This window comes from Phalacrocorax carbo, chromosome 2 (assembly GCF_963921805.1).
Source record: "Phalacrocorax carbo chromosome 2, bPhaCar2.1, whole genome shotgun sequence".
Lineage (NCBI taxonomy): Eukaryota > Metazoa > Chordata > Aves > Suliformes > Phalacrocoracidae > Phalacrocorax > Phalacrocorax carbo.
The window spans coordinates 25,114,281-25,129,902 of NC_087514.1; the positions used below are offsets into that span (position 1 = coordinate 25,114,281).

The 15,622-nt window shown below is 39.4% G+C and overlaps 1 protein-coding gene across 4 annotated transcripts in view; it reads right to left on the reverse strand.

Annotated features, from left to right (window-relative positions):
- The window catches only part of MATN2 (matrilin 2), a 73,253-nt gene that overhangs the window by 25,336 nt on the left and 32,295 nt on the right, over nucleotides 1–15,622 (reverse strand). For all 4 annotated transcript variants that reach the window (XM_064442341.1, XM_064442342.1, XM_064442343.1 and 1 more), the window contains exons 6-8: nucleotides 10,285–10,407; nucleotides 4,859–4,981; nucleotides 844–966 (exon numbers count right to left, since the gene is read on the reverse strand). In XM_064442341.1, coding sequence (XP_064298411.1) covers nucleotides 844–966; nucleotides 4,859–4,981; nucleotides 10,285–10,407 — 369 coding nt within the window. The remainder of the gene's footprint in view (nucleotides 1–843; nucleotides 967–4,858; nucleotides 4,982–10,284; nucleotides 10,408–15,622) is intronic.

Sequence of the window (15,622 nt, forward strand, 5' to 3'; positions counted from 1 at the left end):
AGATGCAAAGTCTGTCAAGGTATTGGATGGGGCTAAAAAGGTTAGTATGGAGGCAAAGACAAGGTAAAAGACAAAGATAAATTGCCTTTGCTCATTTGTCTCACTTCTCCCTAGATCAGAGACTGAGCACTTGCAGTTTGACTTCTGTTAAAACTGCGTTGCCTGAGTGGAAGAAAATGGTCAAACTCTAAAGGTGCTCCATCACTCAACAGGCTTGAAAAATAATGAACCTCCAAAATCTGAAGAAAAAGTGGCCAAAACCCTCTCATCAAAGAGGTCCAGGAAAAGTCAACAGATAAAATGCATTCACATTCCTCTTTTCCTGGCTCTTTCTATATATATACTATTTTTCCAGTGAAGGAGGCAATTTGGCTATTTGCAAAACTGCAGTGATTCTCAGTGACCAATAGATTTATAAATGGTGGAGAGCTGTCAGGACAACTTTTGTTCATTTATTAATGGTTTCCATGCAAAAGGAAAAGCTCAGTGTGGGACGCTCACTTCTCCTCCTGCCCCAGGTCGGCTGATGCAGTTTGCCTAGGGGACACTACTGTCAAGATGACCTGTCAGTCAGACACATTTGTGATGTGACTGAAAAACTGTGCTCAACACCTGGGGATGAACAGATCTTCCAAAACTTTTCTGAATATGTGAGGATTTAGTTATCTTAACAAGAATCCTTTCCTAGGTCCTCTTTCTGTCTGTTTCTGCTTTCAAATCATTATTAAAGGATTATCAAAATGCAGACAGTAAAAATAAATTGAAGGTGTGTCCTCTTCCCTGCATGAAAACAGAAACCTTTCCCAGGTGAGCTCAGATCAAAGAGGTTCTCACAGGACTTACGTGTGCAGGTTTTTAGGTCGTCATTGATGACAAATCCTTCAGAGCACTGACAGACATAGGAGCCATCAGTATTTAGGCACAGTTGCTCACAGCCATGATTGCTTTCAGCACAGTGGTCCACTCCTATTGATTTGTGTTAGTAATTGAAGAAATCACATTGGAGCCTTAGATACATACACTATGACACTGTAATTAGTACACAGTACTTTTGCAGAGTAAGGGAAAAAGATCAATACAACTTTTTATTTATGCAGTATCCCCATGTATTTGAGTAACAACACCTAAGTGAAATGAATACAACAACCCCACTTGGCAGATAGCAAACTTGACGAAGTCCAGATCTCCCTTGCCAAAAATCACAAAGGGAAACTAACGTGGAGTGAAGGGAGAACCTTAAAGTCCTGCCTGGCTTTACCTGCAGAATCATGCTTTCTTTCCTTAAAAAGAAACTCTCTCTCTTTTGTTCACCATCAAATTTTCTCAGAGAGAAAGTATGAAAATTAGTAACTCTTGAAATAGAAATTATGGCTTTCAGATTACTTCATAAGCAGTAAATTCTTATTCAATGGGATGAAAAATCACCAATTTAAAACTTTAACCTGCCAACAGGTTCAAGCAGTAAAAGCCTAGTGGGGAACAGATACAAATTATGAGTGTAAGAGTGTCTTAATATATTCCTCTTCTTTGATTTTCCTATTCCAATTTCAAGTAAGATAAAATGGAATTTTTTTTTTTAGCCTTGTATGCGACTGGTTGTGTGAAATATGAAGGGGGCAGGGCGGGAGAGACGTATGACTTTGGTTTAAAAATTATACTGTCTCATAGAATGGACAGCAAAGCAGGAGGATGACATACGTGCACTTACAGATGTACTATGTAATCTGCTGACTCTATAAGTTTAGAAAAAGCATATTTCAGGAAAAAAAGCTTTATATTGAACTTCCTCATAATGTTTTGTTGCCGACTTGTTAATGGCTATTTTTAGTTATATAGGCCCAAATCACTTTGCTTAACTTGATCAAAAATAGTGGTGTTCCCTCGGACGCAGAGAGTCTCGTATATCTTTACTTGCAAATCATTTACAGATGTGAACAGGCACGTCTGCAGCTATTTGTTTACATGAAAAAAATTCTATACTTAATGTAAAATTACTTAGTTCTAAATATTACTGTTCATTAGTTTATTTAACTAAGCAACGAGTTTGCAGTAATTGGTCCAGATTTACCATTATACATAGACAGAGATAACGTTGGCTTGAAAAGGGGTTTTACTAGCTAAAGCAAGTTCCAGCTGGAACATTCTCCTTTTTCCAAGAGTTTACATCATCATGAAGAGGCTTGTGTAACTTCTCAGAGCACACAAAAAATGGGGGGGGGGGAAAATGAAAAGAAAACCCCCTAGTATTCTCTGTGAAAAATTGCATCTGTTTGACACCATCCTTTACAAGACAAACACCCACACTAACATGAATTTTAACATTTAAATACTTTGGGTTCTCATGCAGAATCTTTTAACGCACTCTTTCAGTGAGTGGAGTAATCACAAAGCTGCTAATTACCAGGGTTTAGAAATTAGCATATCTGTAAATTTGGTCATCATGTGCTTCATTATACATGTAAAAAAATGTAAGAAGGGACAAGAAAGGCTTAGTATTTTTAAAAACAAGAGTCTGGGGGCATATTAATTTTTAGATATTCAACCTGTGATAACCTAAAACCATAATTGTTAAAAAGTTTTGAGCTCTTGCAACATATCCAAGTTTCTTTAAATATGGCTTTATCACAAACAATTTATTTTAAAATAATTTCTCCCTGGCCTATCAACTTTTTGTTAATTTCAGTGACTGAGTGTTTCTTTGTAAAAATGTGTCATAATTACATCAGGGAAAAATGCTGCCAATATTTTAGATGATGTGCAAAATGGTTCTCTGCAATAAATGTATCTTCTAAAAACTGGGTGACATCAAGTGGGCAATGTTGTTGGGTTTTTCTGGTGCAACACTGATCCTTTCGAACATTCTTATTAAAAGAGGACAGATCACTGAAAGTGTACACACATAGAAGGGGGAAGTCTCTACATATCTCCACATATCAGCATACATCAGTATCAGGTGTGCTGCACTTTACATAGCCCATAGCAATGACACAGATGTTCAACAGTAAGCACTGGCTTTGTGTTAGACACCTTGGCTGAACACATTTTCCCAGTTATTTGGATTGGAGAAGATGACACTTTAGTTCTCTATTGGATCAGGGATCTCACTATAGCATTACTTCACTAGGCCTGGCTTGTGGTAAACTTTACAGTAATAGAGGTTTGCATTAGCTCAAACTTTCCTCAAAGTGGAAAATGCTCCTGTGTCCCCCTCAAAAGGGACCCAGGAGCATTTTCTCATTCTGTTCACACCTCGCCCCACTGCAGTAACTAGTTGCTGTAGTTCATGAGACACACTCATTTCTGCACGTATTGCCATCATGTCTGGGTGTATCCAGGATGACGTCTGCACACAAATGGCTCTTCCAAGTTAACACAATCATGTTCACAGTCATGCTGACCTAAAGCACAGAAATTTACTTCTGTGGAGAGAAAAACAGTGAAGAATTCAAGCTAGCCAAGAGGGTTTCTGAAGTAAAATGGCTTAACAAAACTCACTTTTCTCAAACGATACTGGATTCTGTGCTCTGGACACCTGTTAAAGTTGACAGTGAGCTGAGTATCTGAGAGCAGATTGCAAATATTTGGATACAAGAGGCTTCACTTTGACTCCCATAGACTTGCTCCTGAGTCATCAGAAGTCATGTATCATGGTGACAGAGGAATGCCTGGTGCTAGTCACCAGTGATGCATTCTCCCTGATTTATAAATAAGGCATATATGCAAACATTCTGCTTTATTTTACAAGCTTATCTAACACGAGCCTTGTTCTAACAAGATGTGGAATAGGAGTTAATCCTGGAAACACCACCAGGTTTACAGCCAAATCCAAAGCCCCCTAAGGTTAAGGAAATCCCCAAATGGGAATTACAATTTCCTTTTCATTCGTAATTACATCCTTGACAATAAGTATTCTACACAATGCTGTTCTGTTGCTCCTATAGCCACCAAGGCACATCCAATCTGTAAAAACCTGAATGTATTAAAATACCATATAGATAATAAAAACCAGAATAGCATGGATTGCTGTAAAAACAGCACTGTGTAGGCAAAGATGCTTCATGAGAATGCATCTTTAAGACTGGAGGAATATAGAGTTCCAAAACGGGATAGATTTTATGAGTGTCTAGAAATATAATTATGTTGCTCCAGGCAAGCTTCTTATTGATATAATATCAGCAGTACAGTTCTACCCCCAAGAACTGAGCCGCCAGATTAGACTAGTTCATTTTGCCCAATATATTCTCCTTAAACTTTAACAACATTACATTGAAAATCTGCTGTGGTTCCAGGCCGCCACTCAAGAAGAGATGTAACATGAAAGTCTTTTTAAAGTAAATAGTATGTGTGATTGGTCTGGAACCCTGACACTGCTGAGGCTGTTTTTACAATGCTTTTAGGAAATTGTGGGGTTTCATGTGTGACTTTAAGTTGATTTCAATGGCTACATTACCTATCCAATACTTTCCCAAGTTAATCAAATATATCTGTCCTTGGCTAAACCAAATGGGCAAAGCAAGGTGGTTTTTTTTAAAAGCTATTTGTGTCACTACAAGACAAGGTCAGAAAGTTTCAAATAAGTAATGAACTTAATTGGTTTCGAGCCACTCTGGTTCCTATATTATGCCTCAGATTTCCATAAATCACTTCAGAAAAGTCTAATATACAATCTAGCCTACAAAAAAGCAAACAGTATATTTTTCCAGCATGACTGGCTCAGTTAAAATACAAGTTTATAAGGAAACATTTGTTTCAATCTCAAGTAAAGAGAAAACTTTCATCCTTTCAGAAGGGAAACCATTCACAGCAGGTTTAAGAAGTAAAAGCAGATGAACTTTGGTATGTCCAAAGGATTACTCACTTTTGCATGTTTTCTTATCTGGGTTAAGTCTAAACCCTTCTTGGCATTGACAGAAATAAGAATCATCTGTATTAACACACTCCTGTTCACAGCCATGGTCCTGAAGAGCACAATAGTCTGGTCCTAAATGGCAAAAAAATGTGTCGGTGAGGAATACCAGAAATAAGCTAGGTAAAAAACAGTTGTTTTGTTTACTTTTCTTTGCCCTCTTTTTTTTCTAGGCACGATTCTGACTTTTTACCATATTATTTCAAACTATGAAAATAAAATGCTCCTTTTTACCAAATATCTGCTATACTTAGGTATTCCTGATATGTATACTTCAATGAATTCTTCAAGAATGCATGTAATACATGTAGTAGAGAATCTTAAATATTTCTCAACATTTTGCAGCTATGGCCTGTATATTGCCTCATCAAAATGGCCTCTTTATTTTACTCAACTTTATTTTATTCCAACTGCAACCCAATGGAATTTTCTCCCTTAATTTTAAATTAATTTAAAGCATTTACAACAAAACACAATGCAGTTAACATGGCAGAGATGCACAGAACTGTGGGAAGCCTTGTCTGTGGCCTCTGCCCCTTGGCTTGGGAGCTGCATTTCATGTCAGGCTCTCACCCTTTGTTCTTGCCTGAGCTATGTTATAGGTATGCCTGTACCTAGCCTTGCATTTTGCTGATCCTGACCCGCTGACTGGCTGATTTATTTCCTGAATTTACCTTAGACCTCTCTTGACACTATGGACTTGTCTAGTGATCATTGGACTGTTGGCTAAGCCTGGTTACTCTCATAGGACTTTTGTTCTTCTTCTTTGGGATCCAGAAGAATCCAGAAGGCTGGGAAGGGAAACAGCATAATTCAGGCTCCATATTTCACAAGCTCAGATTTCAGCTTATTCAGGGAATTGCTAGGAAGAATCCCCTGGGAAAAAGCCAAGAAGAGAAAGGATGCCCAGGAGAGCTAGATGATTTTTAAAGAAAACTTGCTAAAATCTTAGGAACAAATGATCCCATTGTACTGGAAAATCTGCTTAGAAGACCAAAGAGCTTCTCAGTGAGCTGAAACACAGAGAGGGAAAATAGTAGAGGCAGAAAGGACCAAAGAAAAAAGGGGAGTATAAAAGCATTGCTTCAGTCCTTTCGGATAAAACCAAAGCCCAGCTGGACCTATCACTACTGAGGTAAACTAAGGGTAATAAGAAGGGAGTCTACAAATATGCTAGTAGCAAAAAGAAAGTCACAGAAAACGTGGGTCTTTTGGCTGCGGGAAGAACCCAGTGACGAACTATAGAGAAACAGCTGAAAAAAATAATGCCCTTTTTATTCCTGGTTCTCACAGACAAAGCCTGCTCCCAGATTTCCATGTGTACCAGCACTGTTTGGGAAGGAGAGGGGCTAACAACATCAGTTAAAGGCTACTTAGAGAAACTGGATATACTCAGATCCATTAAATGACTGGTATTCACCTGTGGGCACTGAAATGATGTCATGCTACTGTCTATCATGTATGAACTTTCACAGGGACCAAGAGAGGTCCCTGATAACTAACAAATGCTAATGTTACACTCATCTTTCAAAAAATACAAAAAGAAAGACACAGGTAACTATAGACCAATCTGCATCATTTCAGTCCCAGGATCATGGGGCACATCCTCTCAGAATCAATTTCCAAATACATGAAGGACAAGAAGATTATTGGGAATAGTCAGCATGTATTTACCAAGGGCCTGACCAACGCATTCACCTTCAGTGATGAAATGACTGCATCTGTAGACAAGGGAAGATCGCTGGAAATAATACATCTTGGCACTAGTAAAGCTCTTGATGCTGCCTCCGATAGCAATCTCATTTGGAAGCTGAGGAAGTACAGGCTGGAAGAAAGAACTGTTAGGTGGGTGAATATTTGCCAGGCCACCGGCCTCAAAGGATAGCGATCAACGGCTTCATGCCTGGCTGGTTGCTGATAATGACCAGACTACCGCAGGGGACAGTACTGGGGGCCACATTGCTAAACATCTTCATCAGTGACATAGATGATGACACAAAGTGAACCCTGAGCAAATCTGTGGGTGACACTAAATTAGGGACAGTGACTGAAAGCAAATAACAGAACTTCAATACAAAGGAACCTTGATAAACTTGACAATTGGACCAGAAGATGTCTTATGAAGTTCAGCAAGAAGAATTGTGAAGTTCTTCATCTGGGTTGGAAACACCTCATAGTTTGTACAGACTGGGAAGTGACCTGCTATCAGGGAGCAGCATGGGTCAGCTGCTCCCTAAGAGAAGGAGAGCCATGAGCCAAGGGTGGTAACACAGCTGAGCAGGGTAGGGGCCTTACCAGACAGGTACTGTCCTGCAGTACCCAAGCAAGGTGAGCAGGGGAGGCCTGGAAATGGTAGCCAGGCTTATCCAGAAGTCCAAGTCATCAGACAAGTACATGCTGCTGAGGCAAGTCTGACATCAAGCCAGGAAGCCAGCCTGCATGTCAGGATGAGGTGAGACCACACCTGTTGAGGGCAGCCAGGGTCTAACACAACCCAGTGATCACTAGACAGGTCCATAGTGGCAGGGCAAGGCCATGGTCAAGCTGGGAAGTCAGTCTGCAGGTCAAGTTCTGGATCAACCAGGGATTTTGCCAGACCCAGGTGGAGACTGCACCTGACCAATCCCTTCCCTTCTCCCCCCAGTTAAAAGGAATAAACTGAAGAGGGCTCAACAGAGTCATACTGCTGGGACATAGTGCACCTGACTTGTGCAGAGAACTTGAGGCATCTGGTCTTACTGAGTTTGGTGAAAGGGAAGGTATCTAACTGCAGCCTACAATTATTTCTTGTAGGTCATTACAAAGGTGACGAAGCTAAACTCTTCTTGGTAGTGCCAGAAGATGGAAGAAGGAACAACAGTCACCACCTGTGGCTTGGGTGACTCGCGTTAGACAAGAAGAAAATGTTTTTCACTACAGAGATAGTGCAGCAGTGGAACAGGTTGCCCAGAGAGCCTGTGGACTCTCCACTGGAGCTTTTTGATACTCAACTAGATAAAACCATAGCTGACGTGATCCACAGTTTGTGGCAGTTTCACTTGGAAGAGGAGGCAAGAGATGACTTCCAGAGATCCTGTCCAACGAGCATTTGGAAGCTTTTGTGTTTCCAACATAAAGACAGCAGCACATGGTCAGGCTGACAGCCTATATAGCCCAATGTGCTGTCTCAAGCAATTAATACCCAAGTCATAGGATAGCAACAGGACAAGCCTGAAATACTACTTTCCCAGAACACTTTCTCAGCTTCCAGCATTCTGTGGATCATCAATTTAAACAGGTTAAAATAATTCATACAGTTAGACCATAAGCACAAAACCACTCAAGACATACAAAATGTTTATGCAGTTTTAAGGTCTTTGTTCTGTTCAAAACAGGGAAGAAAACACTGCTTAAAATCCACATTCTTAAATTGAAGGAATTAACAAAAATTTGTGTTTGGGCAGTGTAAAGCACTTATGCTATAGTAAGATTTGAAAAACATGTGGATGTGGAATTATATATGGAAGTATAAGAGAATTTAGCCAACCCTTAGCTAACAGATATTGACAAACGTGTGAGTTCATACAACCTACAAGCAATGTGAACCAGTAAAAATTGTACTCTGACCCTTGGGAAGGCAGGAAATTAATCTCCCCTGACTCTGACCGTCTGCAGATTAGATGTCTAGTCTGTCAAGTCACCCAGGCTCCCTGCACAGTCAAGGAAAATACAGGCACTTCCATAATTTCTGTCAGAGCTGTGAGCAATCGCCTTCTGTAACTGTGTGTCTCTTTCCCTTGATCATAAGGTCAGATGTGCAGACTGGATTAGATGCTTTCTTTCTAAATGTTAAATTTACGTAAAATAGACACCAAGCATAATACAGAATACAGTCTATAGGTCATCATAGTCTCTCATCATAGACTAAAATGCCCCCAAGGCAGTAAAAAGCACAGAAATGCAGTGCTATATTAATGCTTTTTTTTGAGAAATAATGTTTGAGCATATTATTCAATAATATGGGTTAAAATCACCACTGGCATCAGCAGTTCCACTCACCTAAAACTAATGGAGTTTGTCTGCCTACAGAGATAATAGTAACATTCCCTTATCAAGATGCATATTTATGAAGAAAGGTAACTAGGAAGGTACATTAAGGTTTTCCTTTAATATTTCCTGAAAGTGAGTTATGACTTTGACCACTGAGAAGATTTTAGCTTGTTTTCCCAATTACGGCAAGCCTTGGCAAGGATACTTTCTGGTCTGGAAGTTCTCCTCCACTTTATATTTGCTCCTAACTCTGTGGCAGATATATATAAAAGCCTGGTATCAATCAAATTTGACAAACACCAAACAAGCAAAGCCATGAATATAACCTGGTAGAAACATGGAAGCTTGGTAGAAGATACTGATGTTGCCAGAGCTTTGGCACACTATCAGAGACCTCACTCTTGAGAAAAAGCCATAGGAAAATAGGCTGCAATGTATCCTCTGATTGTGGAACTACTCTATTTAATTTTAGCTTATCTTACCAATCAAGCTGATTATAAATTGTTTTGTACAGACTTGTTTGTTTACATAGCTAGGGAGATTACTCCCCCCAGTACAAGAAGGACAGAGCTGCTGAAGCATGTCCAGAGAAGGGCAATGAAGCTGGTGAAGGGTCTGGAGAAACGAGGAGCAGCTGAGGGAACTGGGATTGTTTAGCCTGGAGAAGAGGAGGATGAGGGGACACCTTATCGCTCTCTACAACTACCTGAAAGGAGGTTGTAGTGAGGTGGCTGTTGGTCTCTTCCTCCAAGTCACTAGTGATAGGATGAGAGGAAATTGCCTTGGTTGTGTCAGGGAGGTTTAGATTGGATATTAGGCAAAATTTCTTTACTGAAAGAGTGGTCAGGCATTGGAAGAGGCTGCCCAGAGAGGTGGTGGAGTCACCATCCCTGGAGGTGTTCAAAAAATGTGTAGATGTGGCACTCTGGGACATGGTTTAGGAGATATGATGGTGTTGGGTCAACAGTTGGACTTGATGATCTTTGAGGTCTTTCCCAACCTTAATGATTCTATTCTATAATTCTATAATATTCTAACTGGAAAATCTGGATAATCAAAGAGACTATGCAATAAAAAGCTTTCAGCTTTACTGTTCAAAAGGAGGCTGGTTTAATGTTAAAAGCTTCCTGTTCATAGGAGGGACCCCTACCCTTGGCCCCTCCTCCAAAAAGCCAAACTACCCCAAAAAAACCTTGCATTGCTTTCAAGACCTTTGCCTTCCAGGGTACTCCAACGTTTTCTATACCTGACACATTAGTCACTGTTCCCAGGACCAGTGGGAGTATTACTGCTGAGAGCTGGAAGACAGAAGTACAATCTGTTCATAATTAAAAGTTATCACAACTTACTTCTGCAAGTTCTTTTGTCTGGATTTAAAATGAACCCTGGGTGGCATCTACAGTAATAGGAGTCCTCAGTGTTAACACATTCATGTTGGCAACCTTGGTTATCCAAAGCACAGTAGTCTACAACTGAAAAAGAACAAGACCAACATGTACAGTTAGAAAAACAAAATTAGAAATATTATTCATAGATATTATGGTACTAGTTAAACACAGTAGCTATTAGAAAAAGGAAAAAGCCGACATAATTTCTGTCCTGAAGAGCCTTTCTGCATAAAGCAGTGCACTTTCAATACCAGTTGGTATATCAGATTTGAGATGAGTCCTGGATCATTTCTCCTACCCTTTGAAAATTTATCAACTCTTGGATTGTCAGGAGCTTTCTCAACATGTCTTCTCAGGTCTGGAAACCACGCCTCACTCAGTAACTCTGTCCAGATGTTCATACTGTAGACCAGGGTGTAGCAAAGTTTGTTTGATTTAGCTCTGGCTTCTGTCTCTCCAGCCCCAGTCCTGGAATTGCTCTACTTTTCCTTAGTTCCCTCCCAGCTGTATTCATTCTCAAGAGCTGTTCCCATAGCCTTAGTATATAGGAGACCCATGGCAACACCTTCTACACTGAGGACTGTCACAGTACGTTAATTCCCTCTAATGTGTTCCAGATTCATCCTGTACAAAGCAGCTGCAGCTATGAAGCCTGACAGCTTCAGGCTGATATTCACCACTGATATTTTGTTTATTTAATGCCTTTTGTATATCATAGCTAGCCCAGTCACTTATTTCATAAGTCTGGCCATTTATTACACAAACCCATATTTACAAAGATAGATTGCCAAAGGATAATAAGGTAATGCTTCAGAGTTTACTCAGTCAAGCCCATTCAAAAGTGATAAAGAAGTTAAATGATTTTTGTTTTAATTTCTTTGCAGGTTAAACTGTTTTTTAACAAAGAAAGTCTTGGAAGATATTAAAGACAAGTCACAAAGTAGGTGTTCTGTCCCCAGAGAGCTGCCAGGCCCACATTAAGCAAGTTTATCTGACTCTTTCTGCAGAAGACAGTAATGTGCTCAGCTTCACATGGACATTTAATGAGACAGGTACCCCTTCTTTGCCAGCTGAGTAATTTTTTCAGTACTTTATATTGCTGAGCCTCCCAAATTGCTTTAAGAGGCAGTAATTCGTTTTAATGAAATCAGTTCCTTCTTCAATAGCCCTGCCTTTGCAAATCATGCATATACTCAAGTGTGCTAAGATATTTAGTCAAGGTCATCTAGTCAGGAAAGCAGGTAATCCATTTAGTTACTTTGAAAGAGCTTCTTTTAACCCTTCAGAATATTTGTATTGAATCAAGTCAAATTAGACTACTTACTGGCTACTATGTGAGACCATTTTCCTGGCAAGCGCCTTCTTGTTTCCAGACTGAATAGCTACATATAAAAACGTATTTACTGAATATGTATTTCAAGGATATAATGTGTCATAAAATTAGTCAGTTTTCCGCTTAAATTAATTCTGACCACATACACATTTTCAAGTGCTTTAAAAGAACACGTTAAGAAATAAGTAGGCCAAAGAATATATAATTTTTTTCTATCTAGCATCTTATCTTGGAAACAGCCCATATGGATCACTTCATAAAGTCACCTCCTCCTCTGCATTTCAACCCTAACAAAATGCATTTCTACCACAATAACTTCAACTGCCCAACTAATGATTATAAAGTTGAGAAGAGAAGAGAAGAGGCTAGTTCCAGTTGGAAGGCACCTACAACAATCACCCAGTCCAACTGCCTGACCACTTCAGGCCTGACCAAAAGTTAAAGCATGTTTTTAAGGGCATTGTCCAAATGCCTCTTAAACACTGACAGACTTGGGGCATCAATCATCTCTCTAGGAAGCCTGTTCCAGTGTGTGACCACCCTCTCAGTAAAGAAATGCTTCTTCATGTCCAGTCTAAACTTTCCCTGGTGCAGCTTTGAACCATTCCCATGTGTCCCGTCACTGGGTCCCAGGGAGAAGAGATCAGCACCTCCCTCTCCACTTCCCCTCCTCAGGAAGCTGTAGAGAGCAATGAGGTCACCCCTCAGCCTCCTTTTCTCCAAACTAGACAAGCCCAAAGTCCTCAGCCGCTCCTCTCAGGACATTCCTTCCAGCCCTTTCACCAGCTTTGTAGTTTGAGAGATGACTAAACAGGTTTTAGAATGCTTTATTATGAACATCTGAGCAACTACATAAGAAACCCTAAGCACTTTCAGATGACAGTCTTTTGAGGGAGGAACTGTGCCTTCTTATGGCTATGCAGCTGCTAATGTTCTGTGGACAGAAAGGGAAAAAAAACCAATGAAATAAATAACTATTTTTTCCAGGCTTGCTTTTTTCCATTTATAGCCTTCTGGGGACCTCTTACTCACAGAAGTAGGTCTGTTGGCCTGTTAGAACAATGAGCATATAAATTTAAATAATGCCTTTCCACTAACACAGTTAAGAAGTGAGAACATTCTCTTGACAGTTGCTTTTGGAGAAAAGTATTATTCAATTTTTTCAATATTTTTTGTATACAAATTGCCCTAATTCCAGGAAGACTTAGCCTTGCAGACTGGCGCTAGCAATTAACCTACAAATTCATTTCACTTTTAGCTTCATGTTTCATTTTGGTGGTACTTGTTCAGAAGGGAAACTTGTCAACAGCATCCCAGTCAGTAAGTAGGTAAGTTTTCCATGGAGTGAAAACTTCCAGAAAAGACTGAGAAAAATTATAAATCCGTTTTTCTTATATTGAAGTACTGTAATCCTTTAGTTGGTGTGCAGAAAATATACACACTTTGTATAAGAGTAAAGCAGAATATTTCCTAATTTAAGTTTTATTCTTCTCATATTTCTGTACTGAGTCATGAGATACACACGAGAATGTGACCCCTTAGAGATCTCACTGTTTAATGTTAGCCCATGCCTATTTCAATAAGAAACTTTTCTAAAGGATGAATTAATGACCTTTTTAGCAAGCAAGCAGTTAATCCAGTTGTCATCTCCCCATGTTTCTTCTACCCTGTTTTTCTCGCTTGGAATTAATTGGTAAGTGATGAGAGCCATCTTTTACTTCCAGTTACCAGTTCTGCACTCTGGGTGCTTACATTGCCCTCTCTGATCTGTGGACAGCATGTTGTTCATATAGGTTATTCAGGCTTAGGAGAACAAAGTAAGTTAAGGAGGAGGGTAGAAGAAAAGGGTAGGAAGAAAAGGTAAAGGCATAAAGGATCACGAAAAAGAACATGGAGGAAGAGTAAAGCAGACTCATGGAAGACTTGTAAGAACCTAGAAAGCAGCCAAAAAAATCTAGCGGTGCCAGGACTGCAGAGAGGTGCCAGCAGCCAAACCACTGCCAGGAGAAGAGGTCCCAAGCCCAACAGCTGCAGCAATATGGACACAGACTAGCACCAGCGCCAGGAAAAAGAGGACAGCATGTCCAGCAATGCCAAGAAGGTGGAAAGACTGCGTGTCCAGCAGCATGATGGAGAAAGAATGGCTCATTACCACCAAACCTTAAATGAAAGGATTTTGTTCACGTGAAAGGAGGGCAGTTAACATGAAAAGCTGTTTAAAAAGGCAAAATGATAGTGCTCTGCCAACCATACTTATAGCTGAGCAGTTTCAAATATTGTTTATTTGAAATATATTGTTTAGTCTACAAATTTGTTCATAAACTCTGTGTTGCAAACACTCAGAGTGGATGGCCATTCAGTGGTCACTTCAAATGAATATGTTGTGAGCTGCTGCTGGCGAGATTTTATTTAATTATTGCCATTCAGGTCACTGGCTGACACATGTCAATAAAAAAAATCAGTATAGCCTCTGATCCTTAACCAGAGAAATTAGCCCATCAGAAAGAAGGAAGAGCACTTAATAAACCTGCCTGTGAAATGAGTTTTCTGCACTTTCTCATTTACTTTTGCTGGAGTTAAAATTTTAGAAGTCTTAGCGATCTTAGAGAGAAACCTTTGGCTCTTTGAGAGAACCGCAATGTGTACGTCCTACTGAAATTCTCTCTCCATTCTCTGGATGAAGAGGAGAGAGTAACCTTAATGAAGTCACTGCTTTTTGCAAAATTGTCATTGTACTCAGTGGTCCCTGGCATATATGTACACCAAGATCTTTCTTCTGATCCTGCTCATTTGATAATAAATACTTCACAGGAACAAGGGTTACCTAGCTTAATGGTAATGAAAACTGAGACTTATCACTACTGGTTCAGTACTATACATAGTCTCCTTTACAAGATTTACCAGCAAGGATGATTATTCATTGGTGATCACATCTGCAGAAGTTGTACATTCCTGGTAGTAGCATATTCCTCAAAAATCTCAAATTGTTCAAATCTGAAAAGTTGAATTGTGGAGGCAGACAGCTAGCAGGATTTGCAGACAAATTAGCATGAAAACCGCATATTACCCAGACAACCTTTTCCTGTCCTGGAAATATAGGGAGGCTAAGTTCTGCACGGGTAAAACATAATTAATATACACTGAACCATTCATGTGCATCAGCAAGAAACTAAAAAGTTAAATGGTCAAATAAATGCAAGAGAAGACTGAAAAAATAGAAGTGCTAATAATGTGCTTTAAAAATCACAATTAATACTGCTAATTATTGAAGGGGTATGAATAGCATGGGTTCATGGTTTTTTGCTAAACTAGGTATAAATGAATAGAAACCAAATGGAGAGGAAAGACAGCTGTAAAATGCAAGATACCATAGTGAACCCATGCATGAACTGTATTTTGAAAATAATTGAAAATAACTGAGAATATGAAAGCTTCAGATGTCATCAATACAACTTATAATAGGCCTGTATCTCTCCATGCCAAAGAAAATCTGTGAGGAGGTAGAAAAAAATGTTAAAGATGTATCACACTTCTAAACAGCACTCTTCAGACTTTGCAGAGAAACTATTAACAGGCAAAAAACAAGTGCTACTGTAAAAAATTTATTGAATGGCATAGAAATATTTTGAAGCTTTTAATAAGAAATATAGACTTTGATTTATTGTAGAAGATAATATTAGGTTTGACATACAAAGAATTTCACCAAAATTTATTTTTATCCCTATGAAGCTACGGTAGCTACCTTCCCAGTAAGAATATCTTGGGCTGTAAAGGACCCTTCAACTTAATAGAGAGAAAATAGTAACAACAGCTGATGACACTAAGCATGAATATTTTGCATTAGAATATATGATAGGAAAGAATTGGGGATGAAAGAACATACCAACAGAAGCCACAGATTTTCTGTCTCAGGATAGTCAAATCAATAGCAGAGAAATATATGATTTATCCTAACACAGGTTAAAG